The following is a 15,091-nucleotide window of genomic DNA, read 5'->3' on the forward strand; positions in this document are numbered from 1 at the left end:
GGCTCACCGCTTGTGGCTTTTGGTAATTTAAGAAGGGAGGTCATACAAGCACTTTTTAATAACTCTCCAAGTATACCTTAAGTGAAGAGTGCACTAATTCTCATTTTCAATGAGATTGTCTTACTTTGAGATCCCAAATGTGTAAAGCACTCTTAATAAATAACTTAGGGACATACAGGCGTAGATACATATGCATTACCATACTGAACATATGGGCACTAAAGAATTGAGTGGAATAGTCAGCAGCTCCAGTATGTACTGAGAATGGAACAGGTTCTCCACTGGTGTGAATTTGTATCAGTGTTGACAGTTTACAACAAATGTGGAGTTTACTCTCTTGTTGTTCTGTGTGCTTTGTAAATGAGAACAGTACTGTGTCATAAGGATTTTCTTTTATCTCTGCACTTCCTGCTGTTTTACAGATACTATTTAAGCTTTACAGCACCTTGTCAGACAGTTAGAGGACATATTAGAACTGCTTCAGCTATTAGGATGCAGCAACCGCTCAAATGAAGACTGATGTGTTATTGCACATACACACCACATAGTATTTTCAGGAACTGGAATGATTAAAACAAAAAAGTGTCCTATTCCAACTGAAACAGCTGTCAGGACAGTAACATTTAATCAGCTGAAACCTGATGAGAATGCAGGCGTTAACACTTGAGCACCTGCAGAGATAGCTATGGGATTCTTAATGACTTCAAGTAATCAGAACTTCCATCTTGTTTTAAGTTCAAAAAGACAGACTGTCCACTACCACAGTGCTGCCTAGGCTCAGGCCTAGATTTTAAGTTTAATACACATGAAGTGTTTAATACACATGAACTGCTCTCACCACTTCCTTCTGTGGATATTTCTTTGAATTCTTCAGGATCTAGCCGCTCATCAGCCTCATTTGAGGGTTTTGATAGGATCATAGCTTTTGATGGCATGGCTGCAGAGAATTCAAATTTTCATTAAGAAGACTTGTGCTGTTTTTTAATTCATTGGTTTAGTCTGTAACATTCAGAATGCTGCATACAATTTAGCTGTCTTTACTGTAGTTTCCAAGTTACTGCTTCCTGTGCTTTTTTGTATAGATATGGGTTGTCTTACTTCTTCTGCTATAGAAATTATTCACTCAGCATGCTTTTAAGTGACAGTGTGCATAAAATTGCACTTGGTTTTCACTTGAGAAGCCTTAGCTCTTAGTGAATTTGTCACAACTGCTACAAGTTTGGCAGTTCCCAGCTGCCACTCACCTTGCAACACCCTCAGCAGAATCTGGTCTTGTGCCCAAGGAGAGAAGCTTTTACTGGGTTTGTAGGGAGTTGTTGCAGTTGCAAATTGAAATGCTTTTATGAAATGAAAGGAAATGGCATTTAGAAAGCATGTGCTTTCAGTGGCTTTTAGAGTAATGCCATATTGGTTTTATTTATATTTGCAATTGGCTATAAGCCTCTGGAAGAGGCTAAATGCCTACTGTACAGTGTCTGGAGCAGGAGATGTTCTGTCATTAGTTTTATTGATATGAAGGCTGTAACCATTCAGATAAGAAAATTATATAATCTGTTTTATGAAACAGAGACTAACAATTTCCACGATCAGAGAAATGATGCATATGTAGTAATTGTATGATAGATAAATAGTTATTTTCCTTAAAGCTCACAACTCAATTTTTATTTACCATGATTATAATGTGAGGCCTTAGAGAGAGGAAGAATCAAGCAGGTATATAGAGACTGCTATTTCTTTGCACCTCGGGGAATGGGATAGGGGAAGACTAGCAGGAAGAATTAATGAGACTCAGGTGTCCCCAGTAACACCACCTGCTGCACTGAATACAGCTGCTTAACAGCTGAGCAGCCTCATGGTAATGCAACCTTCTGCCCTTCTTTCTAGCAGGTCTGTTCAGGCTGGGGTTACACCAGCTTATCTGAGTGAGAGCTTGGCATCACGTGTTCAGGAGTATATGTCATTCATTTAGTAAATCACCTCCCACAGAACTTGTTTATATGCAAGATAAATATGCAGTGGTTGTTAACGGTAAATCTTGATTTTCTGGAACAAAGAGATCCTTAGTGTGATTCCTTTGAATTTAGTGAAGATGAGCAGTGCACTTATAAAATATATTTAAACAATGTAAAAAACCTGGAAAATATCTAGCTTGTCTTTACCCTAATGGCAAGGTTTCTGGTATTATTATTATAGCTTCTTAATGTTAGTCTAGCACCTAAATTATGATTAAGATAAATATGTGATATCCTTTTGTTTTTGTGAGTCATTTCTTGCTCAAAGAAAGGTACCAAGAATCACATATCAGCAGTAGAAGTTCAACTCCCCGATACTTTAATGGCTTTGTACTACAATTAGCTGATCACCTTTATTCCCTAAAGAGTAAATTGAAGAATAACTTAATAAGTACGTAATCGTACCAAACTTGTAACAACTTTTCTTTCTGTGTAGTACACTACTGGGCCATTCCTTTGTGCATGTCATTGATGGTTAAATGTAGTAACTTCCTGTTGAAAAAATGAAGTATTTGATGGTACATTATCACTGCTCAGGAAACTCCTTTAATTTTCATACTGACAAAGATATTAACTTAAAAAATAAAACGTCCTTTTATCTGAAAAAGTTGAAAATCTGTGTTGTGACTACAGTTGACTGATACTCAGTTACTTTAATAAATGGATGCCAAATTTTATCTTGATTGTATTTTAATGAATGATTCTCACCTACTTGTCAAATAGACAACACAGATAAATTTATGAAGTTATTGTACAAACAGGGTATCCTGATGCCAGAATTAAAAATGCAGAAATATATGATGTCCTGTTTCAGCAATACACTATAAATCTTCAGTGCAGAAAAGTACACTTGCCACCTCTATATTTTAAGCTTGGGTTTATTTTACTGTTTTCCTAAAAAGAGTCCATGAACCTTCAGAGTAATTCACGAATATGCCAGAAATAATCCTATGGAGTTATGAGAGGGCTTTATTTAGAGACTGGAGCTAATTTTGTGATACCTGAGACTTCAAGGAAGTCACAGACTCAATGTTCATTCACAAGCATGTGTAACTTTTCTTGTTCCTATTGGTATATGAGAGCAATCATTGATTTTGGCATACATATATTGAAGTCTTCTATATTAGATAAGCATTAAAAAATTGTAATGAATGCACTTTGCCACTTAGACATCTTTCTCCAGTAGTACTGGTTATGGCTGTTAATGTAAAAAGAAACAAACAAATCCTTTCTAATTTATATATTTTTGATTCATCAAATAACTTTATTGTTCCCTATTTGTGGTATTATAATGCACAGGTACAGCAGTGGTTTTGATTTAAAGGGGGAATACTTATAGTAATTACTGTGTGCAATAATGTAGAACAAGCACTATGGAGGGAAAAAAATATTTTAACATATAAGTATCTTGATGGCTGGGAGAAAAGAGAGAGCTCGAGAACTACTGGAAAAGATCAGAAAGCAGGAGTTTGCAGTTACTAAACGTTTTCTAGTATTCTGAGAGGTGTCTGTTATACAAAATACTAGGTTCTTATGGAAGAAAAAAGACAATCCAGTCTGACAAAGCTCTGAAGTCCTCATGTTTTTCTAAAGCATGCAGTATTTCTTGTCAGGGACATTTATTGTCTCATTTTATTTTATTTTTTAGCATAGAAATATCTGGCAGATGGGTTGCCATCTTTCTGCAAATGAAAGGTGTTCAGACTTGCATTTGTGATTGCTGGACTTAAAGTTTACAAAACCCAGTCCCAAAACCATTAAATTGTGCAAGTGGTTTTTCATCAAGAGAAGCAAGGAGGGAGTAAATGGTTTCACTTGAGAATTAGTTAATTTGGTGCCTGAAATGTGTACCCTATATGATCTTCAGGTGCTTTAATGCATCTCTGGTAATAAAAGGAGGGGTAGGGGCGTATTACTTCTAAGTAAAAAAACCAAGACCCAGCTTTCAAGACTAGATTGTTTTTGAAAGAATCAATACTAGCTGATGACACTTAATTCCAAAGTCAGCAATGCCTTAATTTAAAGGGCCCCATCCTATGCTTGAATAGCATGCTCTTGTCTTAGATCATCTGCTCCATTCTAGGTAACGTGTTAATAAGTGGTGGTGTGCCATACACCTTTTCCTCCCCAGCTCACCTTTTCTTTTTTTGTCTGTGTTATCATCCTCCAGGGAGTGCATTATGGTTTCTTCATTTCCTTCTCTCACAGTAATACCCGTCCTGTCTTCGGCTCGCTCACTGCCTTCTCTGGCAGCTTCCCTTTGACTAACAATTCAGCCTTCTGACAGCAAGTGGAATTTAACAGCTAACAGGTAGCTTCAGGGTACTGCCTGTCAGCTGCTGACAACTGAATTAAGACAGTGAGGGGCCCACTGGTCAATTGGCTGCTGTAAATTAGAATGAGTTGGGTAGTTTTTAAATCAAGTAGTGGACACAGTGGTGTCCTGAGTTCAGTAGTTAACCTCCAACATTGAATAGTTAACCTGTGCTGAAAGAGGTAACGGAAAGATCTCCCAGTTCACATTAGGGAATTGTTGTCCTCTCTCATACTGCAGAAATAAATACTGATGTTGAATATAGAAAAATGTGAAATCTGTTAAAAGTGCAGTTGGTGGGTTGCATAGAAATTAATTTTCTAATATGTCTTTAGTACGCTGGCCAAATTACGATGATTTTTGGCAGGCATCATGTCAGCGCTGTGAAGCAAGGTGGAGCATATTTCCATATACTTCACCAAGAATCACTGGAGAGGAAGAACACACTGAACAAACAGGCTCAGGGCACAAGATGGGAAACTGATTTCCAGCCACCCACACATTTCTCGGATCCAGAGGAGTCAGAGGAAGAAACAAGCACGTAAGTCAACTCAGAGGGCTTTTGGTCGTCCAAGGTCAGTGACTTTAAAAAGTAACAATCTCTGGTTTCTGTCATTACTTGGTATTGAGCCAGATTACTACTTATGTGAACTAAAAGAAAAAATGCTTAAAAATCTGTGTGAATACATCTAAACTTAACAAGCATGGAACAAAAATGTTTGAGGCACTGTTAAAAAGGGGTAAGTTTAGAAGGTGGAAAGTCTTTTGAACTAGGGAAAGGTTTCATAGCCAACTTAGAACTGATTCTCTGAGGAGAAGAGAAGGTCTGGTGAGAATTTGGCATGCTTTTGTCCCCAAAATAGGACCACAGAACTAAGAATAATAAAGAATTGCATGCAGAATAAGTGGCTTGGCTTGCAGAATGTGTTTCTTGGCTAGTTCAGACCTATTACCACCTTCCTCTGGTATTCTCTCCATTAGATAGGTTTCAATCTTTTGCCTCAGTCTGATCTCTTCAGTGCACCTCTAATGCTTGTTATGTTGTTCTACTTGTCTTCCATCTCTCAATCCTCACTAGGTGGTGAGATAATTAAATACTTGCTCAGCAGGACAGAATGGTTATTCTAGAGGTTACAGACCTTTGGGAGCATTATTGCATCAAAAGCTCATTCATGTCTAACAGTTTTCCATGGCTGGCTCTATGTTCCCAGTGCTTCCAACTTCAATTTTATCTGAAGATAAAAAGACTAATGAGAGGCAGAGGCTAATCTGATGATCAAAATGGATTTGGAGTTTGTTCTGAAAATCAATACGGCATTGTAATGCCAGTATGCCTGACTTCTATAAAAGATTTCCCAGGAAGTCACAGCACAATGTTGCCATTATGAGTTAGGACTGTAGTTAACTATGCTTTCCACAACAGTTTGCTGTGGCTTTTGTCCAAGCTAGGTACTGGGTTCCTATCATTCACCTTTCTTTCATGAGCTGACTCTCAACTTGGAGAATTCAGTCTCCAGAATCATCCAAGATGCAGTCAGACCCCAGTCACAAAGTGAGTTGACAATTTATAACCGTTATTAAAAAACAAGATTTTTTTTCCCGTTAGTTTGAAACCCAGTCCAAATAACCAACCAAACACACAAAAAAACACAGATAAGTAGCATAGATAGACTGAGAGTTTTCAAGCAGAAAAGTATTATATTTACTAGAGTCACGTTTAATACACAGTGTTCTAAATGGTCACTAGCTGAATAGCTAGAAAAGATGAGAAAATAATAGGATGTTACTGAAAAATAAATGGTGTTACAGAAGGAGAAAAGGTATAGGGTATAAAGGTCAAAGTATTTTGGAAGTTTTGCCTCTGTCTGCATAAAACTTTCTTCTTACCTTAACCAAGTCACCTACGACCATGTTTTTAAATGGCTCTGTGAAGCACTGTGATCCCAGGATAATAAAGGCCACATAAACATTTTAGGTAAACAGGACTACTTAATAAAAATAAATTCTTGAATACATAACCTCCCAGAAAGCCTTTTGTAAACTCAGTGCTCATTATTCGTTTTTGTATGTAACTGTTCTGTCACCCATAACTCAGCTAATCCCCATTTATTGCACGGGAAAAAAAAAATTGCACGTATGAAAAATATCATTGCCTCTATTATTGTGATGGTTCAGATCATTGAAGGCATTTGTTTGCTTCTGTTTAGATATAGCAGGGCTGACCTAAAAAGATTTAACATTCCTCTTTCCTTTATGAAGGTATAGCCATACAGATAATTTTATCTTTATGTAGAAATGGCTTCTTCTAGCAGTAAAAACAAAACAAAAAAAAACCTTCTAGTGCAGAGTCTTCCAGGCTTGTGGGTGAATACTGACAAAGCCACTTTAATCTTATACCTATACTAGGCTCTTTGTCAGTTGTAAAAATAGCTAAAAAAAAAAAAAAAAAAAAAAAAAAAAAAAAGACCCCGAACTCTACACTAGTAAAAGTTCCCACTGTAAGCTTGCTATCCTTGAGTATTTTTACTGAGTTGATTAAAACAGTGAAATGTTAATGTGTTAATTGAGAGTTTAATTTCATTTTTAGAGTAAAGCTTTCTAAAACCTGCCAACATTTCTACTTGGAAGCCATTAGAATGTGATCAGATGTCAAAATTTAGGGGGGTTATGGAGAATTTTCTCAACTCCAGGATGTGTTGAGTGGCACAGGAGGACACACTGAAACAAATGAAAGAAGAATGCATGGTGTTGTCAGGTGTGCCTTTGTTCATTCAGACTGTCCCATGTGATTTACCCATGTGGTGTTAGCTCCAGTTATGTGATGTTTTACACATATTTGTCTGCAGTGGTAGGCAGTTTAAAAGCAAAAAAAGTCTAGATACAAAATACAGATCATTATCTGTTGTGGAAACTTTCTTCACTCCCAGCTTTCACAGTACTGACTTTAAAGATGAGGAACTTCATGGAAAAAGTAAGTCTCTGAAGCAGTGCTAAACTGCTGGAGGAGCACAAAATGCCTTTTTAACAGATGATGTCTGGCTTCAGTCTTTCTCAAGAGATGAAATTATTGGCATGGTTTTATATGCTCAAATTTCACTGAAGGTGTGACACTGTGATGGGTCTAGGCATTTTCTGTCACCCCCTTCCTCTTTTCCTCTACAAGACAAGAGCAAATACTAAGTCTCTGCTGGGACTTCTTTATTGCTGTTAGGTAAATTGTAGCATTTAAGTCTGTTATCAACTGTTTTAAATATATCAATGCTTCAGAGTTGGTAAGTTTCTTTTCATAACACATGACAAAGTAGAAGCAAAGTGCCACCCAGTAGGAATAGGGATTCCATTGAGGACTTAAACGCATATACAGTAGTCCCACTGTATGTATCAGTATTCAGTTATCCATTAGAACTACAAAGAAGAAGTTAGGAGAGTGATTTGAAGAAGCATAAAACAGGCATGTTGTTCCGAACAACAAAGTATGTGGAATTCATGTGCTCTGGTTATCTCTAATAAGTACAAATTTAGGTAAAGTTATCTGAATGAAGAAGATGCTTAATGAGGTTTTGTTTAAGACATTTCTTTTGGGACAGCAGGAATACCTGCCAATTTTTATGGTTCTTAGATATCTTTGTTAGACTAAATAATAAATGTGTTCATTCATTTCTTAGTTGGCTGTAGAGCTGCACTGATCTCCGGAAAAGAAAAGGTCCCTGAACATAGAGCTGAAATGCCCCTGACAGTGTTGTATGTACTATTCACAGTTGCTGCTTTAGAAAATGCGTAGCAATTGAATGCTTGGGGACACACTCCCCAGCCCTTGTTCCAATTATTTACTAGTTTGTAGTAGGCAATAAGAAGTTTGAGGGTGTCAGCTTCCTTAGTTTGAGGAAGGAAATGTTAATCCACAATTGTTCATCCATCTAGGAAGTCTGTGCTAAAGAAATCTGCATGTAACTTTAAGTCTGAAGCTCCACCCAGTTCTCAGTTAACCTCTCACCTGTTTAAGACCAATATCATTTCAGTTTTATACTAATTTATTATTCAGCTTATAGTATTTCATGTGATATTTTCTCTGTGGATCTCCCGTCTTATGTAGGAGCTGTGCCATTCAGTCACTCTTCTAAATTGCACTGAAGGAGAAAGCAAACTATCGCAGATATATCTGACATGCTTCACTGTTATTGCTCTTTTCTTTTTGGCTTCTTTGACTATCACACTAATTTTTAATGCAGTGATGAACCATTGGAAGGTTGTTCTATTTATTCTTGTCTTCATTAAGTCCTCCTCTGCTGCACACAGTCACTTTACACAGCCCTATGTACCCTCAGTTCTAAAAGCCTCCTTCACTTGTCTTGGCTTAGGTGATACAGACTTGGAGTCTGTGTTGATTGTAGGCATTTTTCCTTATTTTTCATATTGTGATCTTGACATGATGTGAGCAAAAAGTGTTGTATTTCTGAAAAGATGCTATATTCTATCTCCACTAAGTCCATAATCATGCTCTCTCTGCTTTGGAAAGGTATATGCGGTCTCCATATACTTCTGCTGTCTTTGAACTATGAGCTGGTGCTTTTGACAAGAGGATCTGATTCAGCATCCCAGAGGAATATATTTTGAAAAACAGGTTATGGCATACGCCTATTTACTGACAAGTGATTTGTTCATTCTTTAGAGACAAAAAGGTCTGTAGAAAAGGTCATGTTCAGCTCTGTATGCTGTGCTCACTAACTTTACGTGATTGCTTTCTGTGATTTTTAAGTTCTTGCGATTGTTGTGTGAGATTCTCTGTTCATTCCTTTCTGTTTTCTGTGGAAAACAAACAATCTTTCTGGTTATCTAGTATGTCTTTGTTACAGTGTACACTTGTGGCTACATTTGGGCCTTGGAAGTAAAATAATGGCAAAGATTGAAGCGTATCATTAAACTAGCAGGAGCAAATTCTGCTTTTCCAGAGCCCTTTAGAAAGTGTCTGCAGACAGATTGTATGCTCCTATAAGACAATTTCATTCTGTCAGAGTTACCAGCAACAATCTTTGTTCTTAGGTTAAAGGCAATTTTTGAAGTGTTTAAGGTTTAAAAAGTAAAGAGTCTTGAATGTAAGGAAAATAAATATCTTTCTATTTGGCAGATAGCTCAGTGAAATGTGTATCTTATTACTAGCGAGTTGTCATGTCGTGTTCTATAAAAGGTTTGGGCTTGTCTGCGTCATACTGGGCCCACACTTTGACTTGATGTTTTAGCCATCCATGCATCCATGTCCTAGTGCAGAACAGCTCCATACTCAGGTGTAGTCTGAATAAGTAGATCACTGGAGGAAGCAGTCTGTCTCTTGGGCTGTAAGGCTGACCCTGCCCTTCTTCCTGTGCAGACACAAAGGAGTAAGTCAGGGCTCCAAAACAAAGATTTGCATTCAGTAAGTGATTTAGGGAACTGCTTACTATCACTTCTCAGTTCTTTCCAAAACAGATCTTTTAAGAGCTGCTGCATATGTTGGCATAAGGTCAGAGATGTCATCCTGTGACAGTCACTGATTCTATAGGAAACGCCCAGACAGGCTCTTTAAGAGTATAGATGGGTTTAAGACATAGCGTTTATCTCAATTCAAGATATAAATGTCAGCATACATGTAGTGAATGAATTTGGGATTGAAAGCATTCTCACACAGCTCTGTAGAAATCATAGAATCATAGAATGGTTTGGGTTGGAAGAGACCTTAAAGATCATCTAAATTCAATCCCCTTGCCACAGGTAGGGACACCTCCCACCATACCAGATGTCCCAAAGCCCCATCCAACATGGCCTCAAGCACTTCCAGGGATGGAGCATTCACAGCTTCTCTGGGCAACCTGTGTCAAGTGCCTCACCACCCTCTGAGTAAAGAACTTAATGTCTAATCTAAATCTACCCTTTTTCATGTTTAAAGCCATTCCCCCTTGTCCTACCACTACATTCCCTGACAAAAAGTCCCTCCCCAGCTATCCTGTAGGCCCCCTTTTAGGTACTGGGAAGTTGCTGGAATTCGTGGAGACTTCTCTTCTAATTTTTGATGATGTTGATGTTGAGCATCCCCAACTCTCTTCCTTCATAGGAGAGGTGCTCCAGCAACCTTGATCATCTTCACGGCCCTCCTCTGGACTCCTAGTAGGCCCATGTCCCTCTTGTGCTGGGTGCATGCCCCCAAATTCAGTTTCAAATAAATCTTCAATTGCTAATAATAAATAGTAGTATAAATATGTAAACACAAATAATAACATTTAAGTTATCATAAACATACTATGAATAATTGTACATCCTGGTAAATATCAGATTTGTAATATTAAAAATATATGCAGTAATTCCCAATTTAGAGAAAGTGTTTTTGTTTTTTTTTTTTTAAATGTGAGGAGGAGAGTGGGAATGTGGTGATGTGAACACTGTAAATGATTTTATTGGTTCTGTCTTCATTTCACATACTCCTTTTTTTTAACTCTATTCTGTTCTTTCCTATAGCTGTTCTCTAACAGAAAGCAACTACTTGAAGAAGTCAGGGAAGAAGAAAAAAAAGATGACCTTACGGTCTTTCACTCCTGCTTATACCAGTGTCCTGATTCCAAGACCCTCTGAAGCAAAAAGGTATATATGAAGGCAGGTTTATTTCATGCTTTCCTTGGTAGGACACCAGGGGGATTCACAGCAAAGCAGACCCATAATGCATATGCATCTTTTTAACTGGCGGACAAGATCAGGTGATCTTTAAGGTCCCTTCCAGCCCAAACTATTCTAGCATTCTGTGATTCCTGAGACTTTCATGAAGATAAGTCAAAATAATCAGTCTTAAGCGACTTAAATTTCAATTGTAAATGTTTGAATCCTAATAAGTTACTGAAAACCCTGTGTGGGCACATGTGAACAAACATACATTGTTTGCCCTCCAGATTTTGATTCAGAAAATTCTGACTTATTTGCATATATGGTATAACTTTTGAGATAAGGCTTATCTTAAGGAAAGGCTGTAAAAGTTAATATTTAATTTGCCTATTTAAAAAAAAAAAAAAAAAAGGTAGGCCTAGGAAAGACAGGGAAAAAACAGTACACATCATATACACTATTTTGTTTATTAACCTGTTGCTCACCAAAAGTACCTTTAAATATTCACACTTGCCTGTGGACTAAGTTAAAATGCTAAAGATAATCTTAGTTCAGAAAAAGATCAGCCTGGCATTTTGAACTAACACATTGCCTCTTCTCAAATGCAAAGCCTTAGAAGCTACTGTAGAATCCAAAAAAACACCCAATGAGATACATAAGAATCCAAATCATGAGGTCATAAATCCTGGAACCCTCATAGGTATGAAAGTACTAAGTACATCACAAAGGCAAGTCTATTGGAACATTTCCCACCAAATAATATGCATCAATGTTGCAAAAACCTCAAGAGGTGTCTACAATTCACTGGGACAATAAACAATTTGTTACAGAAATGCCTTTTATCAACAAGAGCTTTTATTGCTAGGCTATCTACTTGGCAACATGTTGCCAGTTGGACTATATTTTCCTAACTGTAGCATAACACATTTGTTTCTCCACTTTATAGTGAACATCTTTTCCGACAGCTGTGTGCCATACACTGGCTTTTGGAAGCTTTGACCCTTGAATCCAACAATTCGATGCATTCCATATTAACCTGCTGGAATCCAATGTACGTTCATAATGCATGGTAGTCTTTCGAGTAAGGATTTTGGAATCTTTTGTCCTTTATACCTTGTTGTTTCTCTTATTTCAAGTAATAACTATTTGAGTGAAATGTTATTAATTCCATGCCATGCAGCATAAACAAATTTTGCATTGACATTGCCCCCATGCAGTCAGCAGGGAGTTGTACAGTCAAATTAATAGCACAGCATGGTCCTCTATTATTGCAAGTTACAGAACTAGCAGAAAATACTGAGTTGACCCAACCAAATTTAGTTATGTTTTCTTTCTTTCTTTCTTTTGTTAATAATTATGAAAATTAAATACATGTATTAATGTGTATGTGTATTCCTGGAGCCTTCTTTAGAGGGTTATCCCAGTGAACACAACAGGAATTCCAGGAATGTTATAATTACAGAACAAAGCCAGCTATTAGGTGATATTTAGTGGCTGCTTTTATTCTATCAATTATGTTACAATGGTGATGGTACTTCTAACAAAACTGCATTGTGTTGCTTCTGAATTTTTGTGCTGTTAAAAGTAAATAATAATTTAAATTCTCAGCATTTTTAGTTAATAAATATAACAACATTGACTTTGTTTTAAATTATTTGTGTGTATTTGGTAAAATTTATCAAGCAGTTAATTTATCAAGCAGTTAATTTATCAAGCAGTTAATTTATCAAGCAGTTAATGCTTGATTTACAGGACAGAGCTCTTCTGTTTTCTCCGTATATTCTCAGTCAAGACAAACTGCATTTATATATAACAAGAGTGTCAGAGTAGCGTTATGTAGAATTAGCCTGTTAAATTAGACAGGAGAATCAGTCCAGTCCAGCATGTATCATAGATGGGTTTTTCAACCCCTTACATATGAGGAACGACCAATAGACTGGGATAAGAGGAAAAGTTTGTCAATAAACCTCACAAATACAGGCTGACAGCAGAGCATAAAGACTCTGGATTCATTTCCAGGTTCAGAAGTAGTATTGTCTTTTGTATACTTTCTGCTTTCTGTTGCAGTCTGTAACTACCACTCCTCTTCCTCAAAGTTATTTGAACTGATATGCATACCCACGTACTTCATGTTGCAGTAACCATGAAAAATCAGGCTTGCATTTAGATCACATACTGTCTGTCCACACAAAGATTTTCAGATGTGGCAAAGGAAGCAAGCTTAGAACACTAATCTGCTTTGTAAAACCTCTGACTGATTAGATCGGGACCGAATGATAAATGAGCCAACCTCAGAAGTGACCTGTTGTTATACCACAGCTGCAAATGCTGTGGCTTTCACATTTTCCTTTGTCAACACGATGTAACATTTAAGCTTTTGGACTAGTACAGGTCCTTGTTCTGCTAACAGCTTTGAAAAATCAAACTTGTATGAACCTCCTGTCATTTCTATCCATGAAATCTGGCTATACTGGATAAGATTCTTCAGTACTTGCACAGAGGAAGTTGAGAGTAAAATATGACCCAGTACAAGCATATCTTGCAAAAATGACTTTGCTGTATTTAGGTTCATCTGCACTTGTGACTGTAGTGTAATCACAGCTTGTATGTTTACTACATTTCTTAAAAGAAGTTGTAATAAAACAAAGACTCTTGAGATGAGAAACTGATTAAATGGTTTTCACTTAGGGACCCTGGTGGCTGTAAAAAAACAGTGAAAGAAATGGAAGAGGAAAAGTTAGTAGCATTCATGTGGGAGCTCTTTGTTACAAATACAAAGGTAACTTCATTGTTAATTTCTTTCTTAGGAATTAATCTAACTTTTCAAGCTTTTTTGTTGTTGTTGTTGTTGTTGCTTAATTGAACTTCCTGATACCACATTTTATACTCTGGATCCTGTGAATGCAGATTGTTTGTCTCTCTGGGTTTTGATGAATAACAGTGTGATGCTAAGTAATAGCAAAAGCAACATATAGCTATTCTGCAGATTGAAACTGTGGCTTGGCCTTAGAGATAATCATCAATGTGGGAAGAATTAAATATTTTGTTAAAATTTATGTAGCCTTTGGCTTGCGTTTGCCCCCTTTTCTTTATGAGTTGGGATTTCAGACCAGTATCCTGGAAAACCTTGTTCCAGTAAGTTCTAGTCACGGTATGTTTGGTTGCCTTTTTACTCAGAATATACAGCTCAATTTGAAACAAATTCAAACTAAATTTCTATTTAAAGAAAGCAAGATTCACTTGGCACATTCAAAGCAAAGCCGAGGAATGGAGAAAAGCAATTCAGATGAAAGCCTTTTAAAAGATAAATAAAATTATTATCCTAGAGGATGGTAATCTGGTAAGGCAAACATCATTATAAACACTACAAATGATCTAAAACACTTGATAACTGTTTTACTATGATACTCCATCTTTCTGAAACCACAGCAAGACTTTTGTTTTATTTTGTTTTGGTTTTTGAAACTGCTAAAGTGAATGGATAGAAATAAAGTGGGAATGAGTTTGGCTTAGGAGCATAACTAGAAGAGCTCAATAAGGAACAAGTGGATTCTGATATTTTCCACTCTAGCATATCTTACATTTTGATATTCAGCAGTTTGCCTAAGATTTTAGTTCCTTGCTTTGCCCCCTGTAAGGCAAATTTAAAGAAGTTTTGTAAAAGGCTTTTAAAGCCCCAGGTGAGGCACTCTTAGATGTATGGGCTGTTGTTACATGCAAGCTGTTTGCTCTTGTTATTTGTCAGCACTTGCAGCTTGTACTCTCCTGACATAATAACAAAAATGATTTAATGGAAGATGAAGATTGCTGTTGGGGAATAAGCAGCAAGAGTTGTGAAACTTCTAAAAGACAAAAAAAATATGTGTTTTTATGCAAATATTCTTTTTGCTGTTAGCAAAGTCAGCAAGTCATGGAATTAACAGGGGTGTTTCTAAATAGAGGTCTTTCTGACTTTTCCATATAGTCTTATCTGTTCTCTAAAGTCACGTCCAAATGAACGTGAGCAGAGGAAAACAAAGTGCCTGTCAACCTTTGTGTGTCTTTTAGCATCTATATTGCTGGGATTATTTTTCTGAAATAACTTTCCTGACTTAATGATAATTTCCTCTCTGTCGCTTACACTAATTATGACTTGAACACT

At 36.9% G+C, this 15,091-nt stretch overlaps 1 protein-coding gene across 3 annotated transcripts in view; it reads left to right on the plus strand.

Annotated features, from left to right (window-relative positions):
- Positions 1–15,091, plus strand: part of CCDC60 (coiled-coil domain containing 60) — a 59,115-nt gene that overhangs the window by 33,411 nt on the left and 10,613 nt on the right. For all 3 annotated transcript variants that reach the window (XM_072024289.1, XM_005026640.6, XM_072024290.1), the window contains exons 4-7: positions 4,694–4,867; positions 10,813–10,935; positions 11,897–12,001; positions 13,639–13,729. In XM_072024289.1, coding sequence (XP_071880390.1) covers positions 4,694–4,867; positions 10,813–10,935; positions 11,897–12,001; positions 13,639–13,729 — 493 coding nt within the window. The remainder of the gene's footprint in view (positions 1–4,693; positions 4,868–10,812; positions 10,936–11,896; positions 12,002–13,638; positions 13,730–15,091) is intronic.

Source organism: Anas platyrhynchos, chromosome 16, assembly GCF_047663525.1.
Source record: "Anas platyrhynchos isolate ZD024472 breed Pekin duck chromosome 16, IASCAAS_PekinDuck_T2T, whole genome shotgun sequence".
NCBI classification, from domain to species: domain Eukaryota; kingdom Metazoa; phylum Chordata; class Aves; order Anseriformes; family Anatidae; genus Anas; species Anas platyrhynchos.